Here is a 19,865-nt window from a genome sequence, read left to right as displayed (position 1 = left end):
TCCAGTGGCAAGAGATCACATATGGCACAGCATGCATGGAGGCACAGCACCGTCTGTGTTCTTCTGCTTCAGGCCAGCTGGCACAGGAGGTCAGCCAGCCGCAGAGGTCACCAGTTAGAGCTAACAGTTGATGAGCATGCTCTCTCCTTATCTGATGGAATATGGCTAGATTTCGGTCTCATGGTGGCGCTATTCTCACAAAATGGAAACCATGAAGATTAGATTAGATTAAAACGTATTGTCATTATACAGGACAAGACAAGTACAGTACAACGGAAATAAGTCTGGCATCCAACCAGAGTGCACATGTAGCAGTAAAGTGCAATAGTAATATACAATGTGCAGGTGATTAAACCGGGTATTCAAATATATAAATGAGTACTGCTGAGTAATAGTGCTAATCAGATTATTATGTACAGTGATAAAGGTATAAAGACACTATGGTAGTAAATCATACAGCATAAAAAGAGGACATTTTATCTTGTTACCCACTACTTACACTTAATGTCTCATTAGGTTTGTGAGTTACACTTACAGGTATCAAATCAATACCATCATGGTTCTGCTCCTGCACCAGGCTGCTGCACACAATTCAATCACTATGAATTGAAAATGGGGGACCCTGATGTAAACAAAACGCATTTCTCTGGTCTGCATTCCCTTAACAATCGTGTGTATTGAGCCGTACTGTATTGTACCCATTCTGCAATCTGTTAAATAAAGTTTTCATTCATTCATTCATTCACACACAGCACCAACTTCATCAAAGTACTTCATCAGAGGAAAGAAACGGAAGTTATTGTGTGACGTCAGCAGGAAGTGCGACGCTAGAGGCGGGTGGTTCAAGTAACGTTAGCAGCCAGTAAACAGCAACAAACGTTACAACAACCTCAAAATATGTCACAGTGGTTGTTATTAGAAGTGTAGCTAACTGTTACTTGCAGCTGTATGTGGAGCTTCTCGTCGTGAGTTGGGGCTCGTCGGGATGTTTATGCCTCACAGTTGGACGTTCTCTAAGCTAACGTTAGCCGGTTAAAACGCGTCCACACTACAACAGTCTAAACTAAACTAAAGTCCTGCAAAAAACATTCGCGTCCACCGTTAATGCTATTGCTGAGCTAATTGCGCTGTGGAACTCTGTTGGTAAGATCACTTTAAGACAGCTATGGTACTGTGTAATATCTGAGTTGGTGATTGTTGAATGAAATGAATGAATGAACTTTATTAACAGATTGCAGAATGGGTACAATACAGTACGGCTCAATACACACAATTGTTAAGGGGATGCAGACCAGAGAAAGACGTTTGTCTTGTTTACATCAGGGTCCCCCATTTTCAATTCATAGTGACATTTATGACATACACAACATACATGACATTTATGGCATAGGGACATACATGACATACAGGTATTTATTACTGTTACATTTGTGACATATACGATATGCAAATATACAGTACTGTCTGTTATCCATAGATCCTGACAGAGAGTATGGGGAGGGGACTGTACATTAGGAGGGGGTGGGTGGGAGAGAAATATACATACGGTGGGGAGAGAATATATACATACGGTGGGGAGGAGACTGCATGTACATTAGGTGGGGGTGGGGGGGTTTGGACATTTACAGTGTTATGTAACTGTTAGGCTAACTTACATTGATTGTTGTTAGCCTAATGTCGTAGGTTATGGCGGATGGAGAGCTGAGTCTGATCGACAAGGATATATCAAGGTAATTAACGTCACATTATCTCTACATACGAAGTTGTCTAACTTGTCCTAACAGCATGTTAAACATGCACTAGGTGTAAGTAACTAAGTAGATACTGTAATGTTTCCACAGATACCACAGATACTATACTACTAAGGAATCTACCTTGCCTGGCTATATTACTACCTTCTATGCTAATAGTCTATGCACTCAAGTCTGTAGCACTCAAGTTCGACACTGTTTGACGAACAATCTTACTGACCCTTATCTTACTGAGTTGTACCCTTCCTGCTGACTTGTTGTACAGAACTTCTAAGTCGCTTTGGATAAAAGTGTCAGCTAAATGACTAAATGTTTCTTCCTAGAGTTTGCACTGAAATAGGAAAATCTGCTTTTAGCTTTGCCCCAGACATTGAATGTTTTCCAATGCACTTTAAACATTAGTATCTCTATTGTATATAGTTAATAGCAAACCACTTTACCACAGTCTGCAGTTGTTGATCGACAATTGATTGACTTTCTGTTTCCATATTGTTGTATATCTTTTTTGTATTTATTATGTGTTGTATTTCTCGACGTCATTGTTAACGAGTTTGCTCTCAATGATCCTTCGAGATTAAATAAAGATTGAATGAATGTAAATGTAATATAAGTAAAGTAATATGTAACTGTTGCACATCACAGGTCTACACCTAGTGCATGTTTAAAGTGCACAGATTACTAACATCAATGCTCATTCCTACATGTCACTTTGTTTTCCAAATAAATGATAACCTGCTATATTAATTTTGTTCCCCCATATCTCCTCCTTTGCTGGCATTACATTTCCTGCCAGGCAAATTGGTGGTCTGTCATATTGAACCTGTTATTAAGCCCTGGCAGCTGTCGCAGTCCCATCCCTCCCTGTTAACCCTCTTGTCTACTAGGGCTGCACGATTTTGGGAAATAATCTAATTGCGATTTTTCTGACAGATATTGCGATTGCGATTACATTTGCAATTATAATTTTTTTAAGCAGCCCCACAGAGGTTTATTGTAAAATGCGGCTTGCATCTGGCCTACGCGGTGGGTCTGTTCGGGACACCGAGTCTGAAAATGTTTCTTTTTACCTGGGAATCGATACCGGTACCCAACGGTACCTTTTTTCCCTGTACTTTACTCTCCCTCTCTGAAGTAAACTTCACAACACACAATCTAAAACCCCTTACCTCCCTCTCCCAAACTGTTCCTACAACAATTTTTTTTATGTTCCATGATCATGTATATTTATTATAATTTTTTTTGTGTTTAAATATCAACATTATCTGGCAATCCTCAGTAAATACTATCAAACTCCTCTGATGTCAGACCAGATATGAGACGCACACACACACACACACACACACACACACACACACACACACACACACACACACACACACACACACACACACACACACACACACACACACACACAGAAAAGGAGAATGGTGTAAATGATTTTAGAATACTTCAGCTAATGAAGTTAAATGTTTATTATCATCAACTATCTAGTTTGTTTTTATAGTGCAACGTTTTTCTACTTTTCTACATTAATTGAACCAGTAGAGAGAGAGATGCCCCACCCTTTCCTTACTCAGCTCAGATGTTTTCTCTGTCTTGAGCAGGGTTAGCTAGGAACAGCTTTCTCAAGCTTCGCACCTTGGGCATGGAATGAGCTACATGACCATTATCCACTTAGACACCCCGGTCTCTCTTGGTGAATTTAAATCTGTATTACATAACTTCCTACAAGAAGAATGTTGCTGCTTTCTGTAGTCTGGTCCCAACTGTCGGGTCCCAACTGCAAAATTGTGTTTACATGTGATGTATTGTATATTGCAGACCTGGGCATTGTACGGCCGGGTTCTGATTCTGACCGGCCCGCGAAAGATTACATGATAATAATAAAAAAATAAAAATGTTTTACTTTTTTCTTTTCATGTCAATGTTCACACGCACAATATACGCGTACCTAGGATTTGACTTGATTCAACAACAAAGCAGTCGGGGCAAGCCGAAAACGGTTGAAAGTGTGGTTATTTGAAGTTTGGATTTCTTTTTTCACAACTGAGGTAGGTAGATTACATTTTTTGAGACTAAAGTACAGAAAAAAGGTACCGTTGGGTACCGGTATCGATTCACAGGTACCGGTACCGTATCGGTTCAAATGTGAACGGTACCCATCCCTACTGAACACACAACTGCAGGGCAAGGGCATTTTTGCTCATGAAATGCATAGCCATGTGAAAGCCTTCATGACAAAGTTGCAATTAATTTCAAGGCAACTAGGCAGCAACAATCTCAAACACATGAAAACCCTGAAAGAAGTCAAACCATCAGCTGATCACCGGCACAGGTACTCATCCATGTTGGGAGCACTGCATGATGAATTTTCAAGGCGTTTTCAAGATTTCCAAAAGGGTTGAGGATGAAATCCAGCTGGTTTCCTCTCCCTTTACCTGCAGTGTTGATAGTGCACCCACTGATGTTCAGCTTGAACTCATTGACCTGCAGTCTGATTCACTACTGAAAGAGCACTTTAAGTCAGCATCACTGCTAGAGTTCTACTCTGCTCTCAAGGAGGAGAACTTTCCAAACATGAGGAGACATGCTCAGAAGATGTTGGTTCTCTTTGGATCCACCTATATGTGAACAGACATTCTCAGTCATGACGTTTACCAAGTCCAGGTACAGATCCTCTCTCACTGATGAACATCTGGCAGCTGTGCTTCGCATCTCCACCTCAGACATGCAACCTGACTTTGATGGACTTGTTAAACCTCAACAGAGACTGGATTTATCACACTGAATGAAAAAAAAAAAGCGCTGAAGAACACTAAAATGTGGAAATATAACAAGTGAAATGGGACACTTAATATTTTTTTTTCTTTTTTTTTTGCACAGTTCTGAAAACATTAAATGTTTAATATAGGCATGTAAAGTAAAAAAGGCTACTGGGACACTTTTCTTTACACAGTTCAGTGACATGTCTTGTTTATTTTGGCTATAAGATGATGTGATGTCTTTAGAAAGCTAAGAAAATCCTTGTTTCAATAGTATATGAAACTCAAAATAATAACTTTATTTGTATAGCACTTTTTCATACATGCCCTTTGTTATTAATGTTTCACATTTTGTTTATCATTTTGGAAATAAATTCTATTTGAATAAATGATATTTTTGAAAGCTAACCTCACCTTTAATTGCCAAATAATAACATACACTCTTACCAGGGGTCAAAACAATGCCATTTACTGCTTTTTATATATAGAAATAAAATGTATATATTTTTTTTTAAACTTTATTTTTTAGCGTTTATCGCTTTTTCTGGTCAAGCATGACCGACCGAAACAGGTTGAAATGGGATGTAGAGCAGGGGAAGACATTCTGAGAAATGACGGCGGGTCCGGGAATCGAACTCGTGTCCCCCAGATCCGTGACGAGCACAGTTTTCCCCGACGCAGAAATAGCGCCGAGATATGCGGTGAGCTACGGGAGCTCCCCAATAAAATGTATATTATGCATAATTGAGTTTGGAATTTTGGCCCGGCCCTCCAACATATTTTCAGTTGCTCATTCGGCCCCCCGGGAAAAATAATTGCCCACCCCTGGTATATTGTATGTATATGCACATTTATTATGTTCTTGTGTGATGTATCGCACATTTTATTGCTATGTGATGTATTGCAAATGTTATTGCTGTCATCTTGGCCAGGTCTACCTTGCAAAGGAGATCTTGTATCTCAATGGGACTTCCTGGTTAAAAAAAAAAAAAAAATTAATTGCAGGCATGGCGATTTGATAATTGCATCATTCCAAATCGCGATTTCGATTAAAAAACGATTAATCGTGCAGCCCTATTGTCTAGTCTGTCGGAAGTGCCGCTCCGTCCCGCCGTGAAATCCCTCAACCTGCACTGCAACCGCATCTCCAAAATAGAGGGCCTGACCGGGGCTTGGTACCTACGCCACTTGGATCTCTCCTCCAATCGCATCTCTCGGATCGAAGGCCTCAGTTCCCTGGCGTTCCTGCGGACCCTGAATCTATCCTGCAACTTAATCGCCAAGCTCGACGGTAACGCTTTAGTCGGCGCTCGCCGTTGACATTGGACGCTTGTGTGTCGGGCAGGGGGTAGTGGGGCTGGGGGGCGGGTAGTGTGTGTGTGGGGGGGGGTTCTCAGACTCATAAGTCTTCATTACCGCTTTGCATGTTGTTTACTCCGACGATGCTGACGTTTAATGAGCCATGGATTAATTTGTTGTTAATGCCCCCCCAACCCCCCCTCCTCCCCGCCGTGCCTCAGGACTCAATGGCCTGGTGAACCTGACCAGATTAAATGTATCCTACAACCAGATCGGCAGTCTCACAGGTGAGCGGAAAACGGATTAAATACGGACTCGTAGTATATTCGGATTGATTACCTATAGTTAGTTATTGTAACGTATAATATAACCAATGGGGCATACAGACCCTCATCTGCACCTTTGTTTACACTGTTTATTTGTCCTCATATTTTTATATTCAGATCAAATTCTATTGCCTATATTTATGTCTTTCTACTATTGCCCTGCCCATACCTGTACCTCCCCTCCCCCATACTGCTATGATGTCCAAATGTCCCCCAGGTCTTGTTTTGTTAATGGTGGTAAATTTTGCCTGTGGCTGGTATAAGATAAGATATTCCTTTATTGATCCACTTGGGGAAATGTGTGCGTCATAGCAGCATGGGGGAGGGGGGGGGGTACAGGTATGGGCAGGGTAATAGTAGAAAGACATAAATATAGGTGATATAAGATTTTAGAATATGGAATGTCCACTCTACTTGACACTTTGGCAGATGAAGAACAAGACTAGTTTCTATTCTAAAATGGTAAACGGCTTTTAGTATGATTAGTGGTTAACACTTTTAGCGGCAGCCGTTTTAGCCATCCTTGTACTCATTGTGCCACCGTTGTAAGAGATAGGGATTTTCACTGTGCGTCGCTGTGTTTGCAGGGCTATATATCTATATTCTATATTATAGCTATGGATACAATACTATGGCTCATTTGACATTAACTATCCCTCATTCAACATGTGAAAAACTAGAAATCTTTTCATGTATACGTTCGCGTGTTATACCGCGGTGAATATTGTATAGTTTCAGAGTGATCCTCGCAAATTCCTGGTAACTGTTATGGAGCGATATGTGAATTTTGCTAAAAGCGTTCGCATTGCTCGCCTGGGCACGCTACTATTTCCAAATCAAAGGTATATAATAGGTATTATGTTTCATCATGAATGCATGAAAGGGGGGCGAGGTCGTTTTTTGATGCTTTGATCGCCAGTAACGGCATTCGTTTTGAATGGGATCAAAGGTGGAATTGACGTCAGATAGTCCTTACCTTTGATCTGGGTTATTCCAAAAAGCATATTCCAATTGTCTGATCGCGATTTCCAGTATTGATGTCGATCGGGTCCCTGACATGAAGTGGCACAAGATATGCCTCAAGTGTGCTGAACGTGTTTCGAAGTGATCGGATGAAGCGATTTACTTGGCTTGGTCTAAATTCTCCGCCCGGACGAAATTAGATGTGACACACCGTGTGTAATAAGGTTTCAAAGGGTGGGCGATACTGCCACCTAGCAGGATGAGGCCGGTATTGCACTCTCGGGATCTCAGAATGATTTCCTATGGTAACACAGAGGTCCGTGACATGGCATAGAATAAAAAAATCGAATAAAAGAAAAGCGATAAACCCGAGAAATCTCGGGTCTGGCGCCCAATGTGTTAATGTATGAATTCCACAGCCACTGTGGTTGGTGGAGGACACAGTTAGTTTCCGGCCCTGTAAGGGATCAATAAAGGAATATCTTATCTTATATAACAAAACAATGTTTCTCATTTATATATATATATATATATATATATATATATATATATATATATATATATATATATATATATTAGGGCTGTCAGTTTATTGCGTTAATTAGATTCATTAATTACACAGCAAATTATCGCGTTATGAAAATGTACTAAAAATTTATTTAAAAAAATATATTATTTTTTTCCATCCGAACACATGCAATTTGAAATATGATTATAGAATATAAAATATCAGGCTTAAAATGGTTATGCGATTAAAATGCGATTAATTCAATTAATTAATTACAAATCCTGTAATTAATTAGATTACTTTTTTTAATCGCCTGACAGCACTAATATATATATTTACGCCGCTTCACCCCACGTCTTCCTGTCAGGATTGCTGTACCTCCATGGGGCAGAGTACAAACTGAAGCACCTCAGTCTCCATAGCAACCGCCTGGACAGCATCAACCACCTGCTTCAGTGCATGCTGGGAGTGCAGAGTTTGAGAGAGGTCACCTTGAGCCTGGATGGAACAGACAACCCCATCTGCAGCCTGCCAGGTGGAGTGTTGCTGAAATGTAGCTGGACTTAGTTTTAGAATTAGAGTTGCCGTGGTGATGTGGAATTTCCCATGAACGATAAACTCACGACAACACCGGTGAAACTGGACATTTTACAAAATGACAATCAATATCTAAGTGCTTACTTTAATCTCTAATGTTATACGGCTACATTCATGTATGTCCGTCTGCATCTGTTTATAATACATTTTCAATGATTAGTATCCATTTGTTGGACAGACGGAGTTGATGTTAGGTTCTAATAAAAAAATAAACCAACGGACAGTAATACCTTCCGTCACTTTTCTATCTGTTCATTGACGGACGGATCAATGTAGCGCACTGATCACATACTGCGCAAACGTACTGTTGCTGGTCTGGACTGGTCCTCTGAGCTCCTCTCCAGTCAAACGTACTGTTGCTGGTCTGGACTGGTCCTCTGAGCTCCTCTCCAGTCAAACGTACTGTTGCTGGTCTGACTCTGGACTGGTCCTCTGAGCTCCTCTCCAGTCAAACGTACTGTTGCTGGTCTGGACTGGTCCTCTGAGCTCCTCTCCAGTCAAACGTACTGTTGCTGGTCTGGACTGGTCCTCTGAGCTCCTCTCCAGTCAAACGTACTGTTGCTGGTCTGGACTGGTCCTCTGAGCTCCTCTCCAGTCAAACGTACTGTTGCTGGTCTGGACTGGTCCTCTGAGCTCCTCTCCAGTCAAACGTACTGTTGCTGGTCTGGACTGGTCCTCTGAGCTCCTCTCCAGTCAAATGTACTGTTGCTGGTCTGGACTGGTCCCCGTTGTGCTATTGTTGTGTAAAGTGTCGTGTTGTTTCTAGAGCCTTCTTTCTCTCCTTCACGTGAAGTTAAAACTAAGTGAAAGTGCAACCTAAAATAGCTGCTGTCCGCAGTCTCCGCACGTTTAGTTTATAATGTCTGATTTACACACTTGGTATTCTACAAATTAGCATTTTTTATTTGAATGTGGGCACTGATATGTGAAAATGAACTAAATGGGTTTTATTAAACAAAAGAAAATTAAGAAAACACACCGATGGGCAAGTAATGTGCCTGAAACTACCGCAGCAAGCCTAGTTTGAGTATATAACACTGAAATCTAGTGTTGCGACGGTCATCGATGATTTTATAAACTGTTTCAAAGTCACGACAATAACATTCTAAAAGGAGCCAAGTTTGTTTCCTGTTGCTGATGCGATGAATGATGGGGAATATACTTGGCTCCAAACTGTTGCCTAGCAACAGAATTCCAGTGTAGCCGTCTATAACCCCTTTGAGTTTCCTCTCTTTCACTGTTGCTTTTGAGGCATCACTTCTAATTCACAAGATTGAGAAACATCTGACCCAATACCCCCCAAATTGTCCCTAATGAAAACACAAAGGTCATTTGGGGACGGCTACTTATTGTCTTTCTTTTCTCGTCTTTACCACTGATACATAATTAGAATGTTCATTCATTCATTCAATCTTTTTTTTATCTCAAAAGTATCGTTGAGACCAAGCTCTCATTTACAATGATGTTAAGAAATACATAATACATAATAATTTTTTTTATATAGAAACAGAAAGTCAATCAATTAAACATTCAAAACAATTAAAAACAACTGCATACTGTGGTGAAGTGGTTGGCTATTAACACTTTCAGCACCTTAAGTGTATAAGCCAATCACCAGAGCGAGTATGATAAGGTCCATAGCTCCAATCCATTGACGGACCTATAGACTCTAGGTTGTCCAGTCTCATCCCAGATGTGCTTCCTTATATTTCAATTTGCTCAGATGAATGTTATCACAAGCATATGATTGATATAGGAACACGTGGTATTTAGATCCATGAGTATGCGTGTGTACTTGAGGTAGCCAGGGTGTTTAGACTCAGCTGCAGCTAATGTATGTGTCTCCACACCGCTCCAGGCTACAGGGAGATGGTCGTCCAGTCCTTACCACAGATCTCCATCCTGGATGGGATGGACCGGCTGGGGAACCCAGCACCTCTAGGGGAGGACAGTCCTGGAGATATCCCTGGTCTGGAGGACTACATGGAATTCCTGGTCTCCTCTGACACTAGTGCCAACAACCTGGTAATACTTGGTTTATTATTATCAATATATTTTGTAAATGGAATCAGTGTGGCAAATAAACACCTGCCAAATGCTGGTAAATGTAGCCTGTGGTATAAGATAACATAAGATAAGATATTCCTTTATTGATCCTCTTGGGGAAATGCAGGCATCATAGCAGCATGGGGGAGGGGAGGTATGGGCAGGGTAATAGTAGAAATACATAAATATAGGCAATCAAATTAGATCTTAGAATTATAATATGAAATATGTATATGACAATTAGAACATGTTTGTCCACTCTACTTGATACTTTGGCAGACGAAGAACAAGAACTGTGGCTGGGATAAGATAAGATATTCCTTTATTGATCCCCTTGGGGAAATGTGTGCGTCATAGCAGCATGGTGGAGAGGGGAGGTACAGGTATGGGCAGGGTAATAGTAAAAAGACAAGGCAATCAAATTTGATCTTAGAATATGAGATGTAGGGCTGCACGATTTAATCGGAAAACAAATCGCGATCTGAATTCATAGACCTATGCGATCTCATTTGAAAATTATGACGATTTCTTTTAAATGTCCCATGTCTTATAAATTGCCTTTTCCAGTGTTTAGCATTGTTTTCTAGCAATGTGGGGTTGTATCAATGGGGTTTTTGACTCGCTCGCTGACGTGAATAAGGCACTGGTTGTAGTCACCGCCCACAATCAACAATTCGCTCAACAACAGAGCGAGTGGAAATACTGACACTTCCTCAAACGGGTTGACGTGTCAACAATTCGCTCAACAATGGAGCAGTGGGAATAATGCGGAAGCGGTCTCCCTGTCCCTGACTCTCCCTCTCTCTCCCCACGGTCCACCTGCATTTTACACACAATCGCGGTGTGCGCTCACACAGCGCACACGCGCGCACAGAGTGATGTATTCTTGAAGTCAACTTCCTGTCTGTTGTTGCAACGCAACTACGGCGTGGGGGAAACATGCCCCCCAGGTACATTGTGAACGCTTCATTTAGTGCAGATACGGATCGGAAAAGCGGCAAATTAAACACAATCAAGGGTAATTTTCTTCAGTGCATCACAATGCCAAAGAGCTGCTGTGTTACGTTTTGTACTAATAACAAAAACAAAAATCCAAATCGCAAGTTTTATATAATACTGAGCCGACTAGCCGAGGCATCACGGAGGAAAAAGTGGCTGGCTAGCTCTAGTTCATGACAGCTAGCATAGCTTGTCCAACAATGTAGTAGTACTACAGTACCGATAGGAGCTTATCTTATCTTATCTAATCTTTTTTTTTTAATCCACTTTTTCTCCTTATTTTTCTATTTTTCTCCCATTCCAATTTCGCCTCGCCAATTCTCCCTTCAATTCTCCCCTCCCCTGTCTCGAACATTGCTAGACTATGCCTCCCACTGGTCGGCTGCAGTGAGGACCAAGCCTTGCATCACGTGTCCCCTCCGGTACACGAGGAGGCAGCTGTCGCATCTTTTCACCTGTACAGCGCGATCTCTGTGGCGAGGAGTAACGCGTGGGAGGCTCACACTGCCCCCGTTACTTCCTGATTCTGCTGTACAGGCGCACCAACCGACCTGTAGGAGTCGTTGTCCACAACGTCCGATCCCCACCCACCAGCTTTCCCACCCCTAACACTGCCAATTGTGTTAGTATGAACGACCAGCCAAGCTGGTAGCAACGCCGAGAGCTGGGCTTGAACCCAGCATCTCCTGCGTTAGTGGCCAGCGCCTTCCCCACTGCACCACTTAGCCGCCCTTTTATCTTATCTAATCTTACGTGGATGTTTGATCAGGTAGTGGTACACATTTGGGTATTCGAGAGATGGCCATGTCTTTGGGTTCTCCAAATGGTTGAGGCTGGGTGTCTACTGTCTAGCAGCCAGTCTGCTAGCTTGTTGGCTAGCCAGCTGTTTTCCATATCCAAAATTTCCGGTCAGGTAATCAGGAGGACAGTGAACTGGACTGTAACAGTTATATTTGAGAGATGTCAACATTCATTTAAAAGGGGTTAACTACCCACGGGTGGCGGCAATTAACGCCAACTGTCACATTTAGCTAACGCTGGGTAACAGTAGCTAGTTAGCTTAGCTCTAAGTTAGCTCTGCATTTTACACACAATCACAGTTGAGCCGCTCACACAGCACACACTCGCGCACGGAGCGATGTATCCTCTCTCTCTCTCCCTCTCTCTCCATGGTCCACCTGCATTTTACACACAATCGCAGTCGAGCCGCTCACACAGCCACACGGGTGCTCTCTCGCTCGCTCGTTCTCTCTCTTGCTCTCTCGTATACATATATCACGCTGTGTGGGTGACTGTCACTCAAAGCGCTTATGGGCGGAGCCCAGCCCAAAACAGCTTGAAATCTTGAAGTGGAAAAATGCTGCTTTACTTTACTTGGTTAGAAATACAAACAGACTTACAGATGTGCTCCATAGACTCACAGGAATTGTGTAACATTGCCCAAATAGTGAAAGGAATAGCAAAACATGGGACCTTTAAATTAAAAAGAGACTTTTAAGTTTAAGTCAAGAACTTTGAAAATAAGAATCGTGATCTCAATTCTTAGAGAGAAAAATCGTGATTTTTGCAAGAATCGTGCAGCCCTAATGAGATGTGTATAAATTCTGACAATTAGAACATGTTTGTCCACTCTACTTAACACTTTGGCAGACAATGAACAAGACTTGTTTCTATTCTAAAATTGTAAATAGCTGTTCGTATGATTAGTGGTTAATTATGAATTTCACAGCCACTGTGGTTGGTGGAGGACACAGTTTGTTTCCTGGCCTGTAAGGGACGTAACGTCTCAGAGGACAGAGGGTGGACAGCAGTGTAAATGTCTTGGTAGATTCAGTAAATTTTTGTGAAATAAAACAAAAGAGAAGTGAACTCGTGACTTGAAGGTTGGTGGTTGAACTCTTTGGACCAACTGGCCAATCTCTGGATGTAATTGTTTCTTTACTTATTACTGGGAGCAGTAATTCAATACTCATTACGTTACTTCCGTTACCAACTACACAAAAAGAAATAATACTAACCTTCGTAGTCTTTTACTATTATGCAATTTGCTACTAAGTAATCTACTTTGCCTATATTACTACCTACTATGCTAATATGTCTATACTACTATGCACTCAAGACTGTAGCACTCAAGTTCAGCACTGTTTGATGAACAATCTTACTGACCCTTAGCTGCCAGAGTTGTACCCTTCCTGCTGACTTGTTGTACACAACTTGCAAGTCGCTTTGGATAAAAGCATTAGCTAAATTACTAAATGTAAATTGATTCCATTCGTACCATCAAAATGTGGTAGCCTACAACCTCTGCTGGTAGCCTACAACCTCTGCTCGTAGCCTATTAAGATGTTCAATTTAATGTTCTATGCCTTACCTTGACTATTTTGCTGCCATCTATTTCATACTTATTTTATGTCTGCACTTTTTTGTACATTTTGTCCTAATTTTATGCCTGTCTTTTTTACTGTGTGCTGTGAAGCACTTCTTGTATGCAAAGAACTGCAATTCTTGTATGAAAGGGGCTATACAAATAACGTGTATTATTAACTGCACACCAGCGGCTTTTCTTTCCCTCAGTAGTTTGGTAATGAGGCTACTAGTACTTCAGGCTCGATCAAAAGCACAGCTGGCTTAGATTGATGAAGTTGGTCGTGCTGTTGTAGGACAGCAGGTGTTGGAGGTCAAAGGTGTTTTAGGTGCTTTTCGAAGTGGAAAGTAGGAGAAGTCGGGGCTCCTCTCACACTCGGGATACAACAGGGCTGGTGGCGTACTCTTTAAACTTGAATTCTACCCAGTAGGGTCGAGGATTCTACCTGCCTCCATGAAATACATACAGTAGCCTGAGTGAAGAAGACAAGTTCAAGTTTCAAGTTTCTTTATTAGTTGTCATACAAAAATACTTTTATATAAAATGTTTCTTTCTGTTTTGCTCCAGAGATTGTGCTAGATAAAAATAGATACGTATAAAATAGAAGTCAAGTATGTAGACAAAGGTGTTCAATGTACATATATACAATATACAATGCAGAGTAGAAAAGTAACTGAGTTACAATACAATATACTGTACAATGCAGAAATGGGATGAGGTACAATTTAGGTACAATTTACAGTAAGGTGATGAGGTATAAGTTGTGCAAATTCTTTACCAATAAATATAAAGTGTGTTAGGTGTCTAAAGTGGCTGCTGCAGTGAGTTGTTTGTTTAAAGTGAGTGTGCGTGTGGATGTGTGTGCTGTGAGTGTATTTGATGGTTTGTTACATAGTACACGATTCAGAGCTATTTCACCCTCTTTTGCGAGAGTCTTGACTTTTGACATTGGATTATCTTACAATGCCCACTTGAGCCTTGAACACAGTTTGGATAGATTATATAGATCAACAATGATGTTTGGTCTTTGAAAAAAATTCAAAGATGCCTGCCTTACCTATAAAATCCTACATGGCTTGGCTCCTCCCCCCCTCTGTACTTTCATAAAACAGAAAGCATCTGCTGATAGATATACCAGGTATGTAGTCAGAGGGGACTGTGTAGTCCCAAACAGGAGGTCTGCTTTTAGTCAGACAGCCTTTTCCGTGAGAGCAGCCCACACCTGGAACAGTCTGCCAACACGGCTCAGGGAGTATCAAAGTTACATCTCATTTAAAACTAACTTAAAATCATGGTTGAGAGATGGTCAAGTGTGCAACCATTTTAACTGAGGGGTTGTATTTTAATGTATTTATTTCTATGTATTTTAGTGTATTGTAACCTATAATAATAATAATAATAACTTTATTTGTATAGCACTTTTCATACAGAGGTTGCAGTTCAAAGTGCTTCACAACAGTAAAAAATACAGGCATAAGCGAGCATAAAAAGATAGACGGGTAGAATCACAGTGTTTCACATTAGGATCTAGCATCCCAATAGGCTCTCCGCTTACAGTTTTCAGTAACACAAATAGTAAAAATAGTTTAAAATGATTCAGTTTAAAAATAGTCAAAAAATTATAAAATAGAACGGACATAAAAAATACAGGCATGAGCGAGCATAGCAAGATATGGCAAATCACAGTGTTTCACATTAGGATCTAGCATCCTAATAGGCTCTCTATTCAGTAATACTCCTGTAGTTCATGAACAAATAATCACAGTGTTTCACATTTGGATCTAGCAAATAATAAGAATAAAATGATTCAGTTTAAAAATAGTCATAAATAATCCTGTATGCATCGTTGTTTAGTGTGTATGTGTGTTTATTGTGTTGTGTGTGTGTGTGTGTGGTTGTACTTCAGCTACTACTACTCTACAACTACCACTCCAGGACACAGTTAACCTAGATCTACTCCAGGACACAGTTAACCTAGATCTACAACTACAACGCTACTCTACAACTACCACTCCAGGACACAGTTAACCTAGATCTACTACTACTACAGCTACTACTACTCTACAACTACTACTCCAGGACACAGTTAACCTAGATCTACTACTACTCAACTACAACGCTACTCTACAACTACCACTCCAGGACACAGTTAACCTAGATCTACTTAACCTATACTGATTCCTACTGTGTTTTAATTATTGTACTATGTTTTTTAACTGAGGGGTTGTATTTTAATGTATTTATTTGTATGTATTTTAGTGTATTGTAACCTATATTGATTCCTACTGTGTTTTAATTATTGTACTATGTTTTAATTATTGTTGTGCTCATGTCACCTGCCCCAGAGACTACAGTTGAAAATTAGCCAACTTGGCTAAACTGGCATATTTACAGTCAAATGTTCCTTAATATGCACTGTCTCTGTATTTTAAACCAATAAATACAAATACAAATACAAAGTAAGGGAGTAACTAGTATTTTTTGATGGGGTAACTAATATTATTACTGAAATTGAGGTAGTAATTCATTATACAAATACGTATTACAGTATTATTACTGTAATGCGTTACCAACCAACACTTGACAACAACTAATGGCAGAGTGCTGACTGTCACCTAACTCCCAACCTCTCAGATGGAGTCATGTGTGTGTATTAACTCATTCAGCGCCAATCACGTGAAAAGTCGGGTTTTAATCGTTATTTCTTTTATTAGCTATATCCATTCATTTTTCATCCATCCAGCCTGATGTTATCATTGGGAATGGGTCTGAGCTCGCAAAAGGGCAAATACCGCCGACTACGCCTTCCAGCCGGTATTGCACTCCATTAGAAATGATGTAGTTTCTTTTCTGGGCCCATCTGAGCCGTGCGGGCGGGGTTTAAATACTCCGGCAGGACGAGCGTTTACAACGATACATCTGCGAGGCTGGCCCCCCCCCCCCCTTCATATGCAATGCCAGACAACGTGGGACGGACCTCCACGACCAGTATTTGGAATGGCGATCAGATAATTGGATATTTTTTTGCATTACATCAGAGACAAGGTAAGAACTCTATATATCAAATCTTGCGTTGATCTGATATTTCTTTCTCCCGCGATCGAAGCTGTGTGTGTGTATGTGTATGTGCTGTTTACCGTTGGCTGCGTGGGGAGGGGGGGCGAGCGCCCCGCTACAAGCCCTGTTTCATTCTTGCATGAGGAAGGATAATAACGATAATCTAGCGTTGATTTCAGGAATATTTGATAATCAGGTGAAAAATGACAACGTGATAAGTGGATTCCACTAAAACGCTATTATCGCGTCTTTTCCTGGGATTACTAAGAATCCCCAAAACTATACTCCTATTCAAAACGGAAATGTACGGATGAAAAAACAATCTGTTTTTTGCATGTTGACCAGAAGCAACTCACTGACGATCAATGGTGTTATTAGACCCATAGCTATAATATAAGATATATTTTAAGCACTCGCAAATTTCGCAGTCTCCCCATTGATTAAAGCCCTGGCGTTCTAGCCAGAAGGTAGACAGTGACCCCTGGCGCTGAATGAGTTAAAGGAAAACTCCAACATCTACCCTGGAGTTAGACAAGAAGATGCATACCTTTTTCTTCTCTGTGCATGTAGTAGGAGTAGGAAGACGTTGGGAACTAGGCTAATGGAGGAACCTACTTCCAGTGACTGATGCTAAGCTAGGCTAACGGTGCGCGTCTTCCTACTCCTACTGCATGCACAGAGAAGAAAAAAGGTATGTATCTTCTTGTCTAACTCCAGGGTAGATGGCAAATAAGCTAATTTCCCAAAATGTTGGAGTTTTCCTTTAAAACTGTCAATCTATTAAAATATTTAATCTGATAAATCGCATGATATTCCATAGTTAATCGTGATTAATCGCAAATTAATCACATATTTTTGTATCTGTTCTAAATCTACCTTAAACGGATCTTTTTCAAGTTTTAATATTCTTATCAACATGAGAGTCAACAAATGCTTGCTTTATGCAAAAAAATCACGTTTATTAACCAATGGTGGCCAATAAAGAGTAAACTCGTGTTTCGCCGCCAATGCTTGAGCGCGAATAACGAGTAAACTCGTTTTTGGATCCTTTGATATTTTCCCTTTGATCCCTGTTCTAAATGATCATCCGGATTACTCTAGCGGTCCCTGGCTCATTTTCCTACATTGGAATTGCAATGCCGATCGAATCTCACCAGGTGGCAGTATCGCTTACCTTTTTAACTCTGATAGAAAGGGATCAGTAGAGACAATGGCTGAACTGGACTGTCAAGACTCGCTCTGAGGGTGCGGCTGGGTAGCGCAGTGGAGAATGCACTCGCCTACCACCGCAGAGACTGGCATCGAATCCAGCTGTCAGCGGTACCTCCGGCTTGGTTAGTCGTCCCTACTAACACAATTGGCAGTGTTAGCGGCTGGGAAGCCGGCAGGGTATGTGTCCTGGTCGTTGCAAACTGCGGTTCCTACTGGTCGGTCGGGGCGCCTGCTCAGCAGGGAAGGGATCGGGGGGAAATAGCGTGAACCTCCGCACGCGTTAGTGAGAACAAAAAATATATATAAAATAAAATAAAGACTTCAAGGCTCTGAGGGGGAGGAGCTCTTGCAGAGCAATCGCTCTGAGATCTGCTCGCCTCAAAACCTATAGTTTCCCGTAAGCACGTGTAATTACATATAAACGAGTAATCGCGATCGCCGATGGGATCATTGGAATTATTCTTTTTGGAGTACCTTCTGGCTAAGGTAATGGCTTATGTCTATTTTACCGAACCTGAAACATGTTTCTGTAACGATCACAGTGTCTTATTTTACCGGACCTAAACCGTTTTCTACCCCCCCCCCGCCCCCTTGATGATTTTGTGAAGGCACATATGTGTACATGGTAGGGATGGGTACCTTTCACATTTGAACCGATACGGTACCGGTACCTGTGAATCGATACCGGTACCCAACGGTACCTTTTTTCGGTACTTTAGTCTCAAGAAATTTCGTGAAAAAAAAAAATCCAAACTTCAAATAACTACAATTTTGACAGTTTTCGGCTTGCCATTGCTCCGACTGCTTTGTTGTTGAAGCAAGTCAAATCCTAGGTAAGCATATATTGTGCGTGTGAACGTTGACATGAAAAGAAAAAAGGTAATTTTTTTTTCTCTCTTGGTATCTCACTTGAATCGATACTCGGTAGTACCGATGTGTTTCGGTTCGGTACCTCAAAAGTACCGAATTCGGTACCCATCCCTAGTACATGGTATATACCTTTTGATTTGGGAGTATTTGGGGTTTCAGGGGATCAACCAGAACGATTTGGGCTTATTGTATATAACACGTTTTATCTCGCGATCTATGGAGAAATACTGGATTATTTTGGAAATGGGTTTAGCATGTAATAAACTACAAACTACAGTGTGTAGAAACAAACTATTTTTTACATGTTGGACTAGAAATAGTGTCTGTCAAATGAGCCATACTATTGTCTCCATAGCTATAATATAGAATATACGCAAAGATTGTGAAATATTGTGAAAATGGTCAAGAAAAGCTGGCGCTAGAAAGTGCAGATGGGGAAAGCTTGTGGCCGTGAAAGAGTTAATGAGAAATACTGTCCAGAATCTTCAAGTAACTAAGATGCGCAAACTGCATTGTAAAATATTTTAAATTAAATAACAGATGGGCATACCAATTTACTAACTAGCATTACATAGTAATGATTACTAACACAGTAGTGTGTTGAACTTTACACTTGAACTATTCATCCCCATTTTTTTGTTGAAGCAGCTATTTAACACAAAAGAATGACCCCCATGCATTGCAAATTTGCATAAAATTCTAAACAAACAGTGATGCACAAAATAACTTAAAAGAAAATAATAATTTAAAACGATGAATAAAGTGTGCATGAAATAATAGGGGAAAGAAAAAGTTAGGAACTTGTTACATTCACCCACACAAGGGCTGAGGACTCGCCTCCCCCCTCTCTCTCTCTCTCTCTCTCTCTCTCTCACGCTCCCAGCTCTTTCTCTCTCGCCCCTTCCCCATCTCTCTCACTCCCGCCTCTCTCTCTCTCTCTCTCTCTCTCTCTCTCTCTCTCTCTCTCTCTCTCTCTCTCTCTCTCTCTCTCTCTCTCTCTCTCTCTCTCTCACACACACACTTTGAGTCAGAAACAAACATAGTATCAATAATACACCTGAGTGAAGTCTAGTAAAAAAATATATATATGTAGGTGCTCTTTGTTTGTCC

The 19,865-nt window shown here is 40.9% G+C and overlaps 1 protein-coding gene across 2 annotated transcripts in view; it reads left to right on the top strand.

The window, feature by feature from the left end:
• Nucleotides 1-882: 882 nt before the first annotated feature.
• The window catches only part of lrrcc1 (leucine rich repeat and coiled-coil centrosomal protein 1), a 79,878-nt gene continuing 60,895 nt past the window's right edge, over nucleotides 883-19,865 (top strand). Inside the window, exons 1-6 of one of the 2 annotated variants that reach the window (XM_084326832.1) lie at nucleotides 883-1,143; nucleotides 1,671-1,730; nucleotides 5,599-5,804; nucleotides 6,034-6,099; nucleotides 7,977-8,144; nucleotides 10,065-10,231. In XM_084326832.1, coding sequence (XP_084182958.1) covers nucleotides 1,687-1,730; nucleotides 5,599-5,804; nucleotides 6,034-6,099; nucleotides 7,977-8,144; nucleotides 10,065-10,231 — 651 coding nt within the window. In that variant the 5' untranslated portion in view covers nucleotides 883-1,143; nucleotides 1,671-1,686. The remainder of the gene's footprint in view (nucleotides 1,144-1,670; nucleotides 1,731-5,598; nucleotides 5,805-6,033; nucleotides 6,100-7,976; nucleotides 8,145-10,064; nucleotides 10,232-19,865) is intronic. The other variant, XM_084326833.1, reaches the window with a different exon arrangement.

This window comes from Notolepis coatsorum (genome assembly GCF_963971535.1).
Source record: "Notolepis coatsorum genome assembly, chromosome: 13".
Classification (NCBI taxonomy): domain Eukaryota; kingdom Metazoa; phylum Chordata; class Actinopteri; order Aulopiformes; family Paralepididae; genus Notolepis; species Notolepis coatsorum.
The sequence above is the reverse complement of the archived record's forward strand: the minus strand, read 5'-3'. Positions and strand labels throughout refer to the sequence as shown.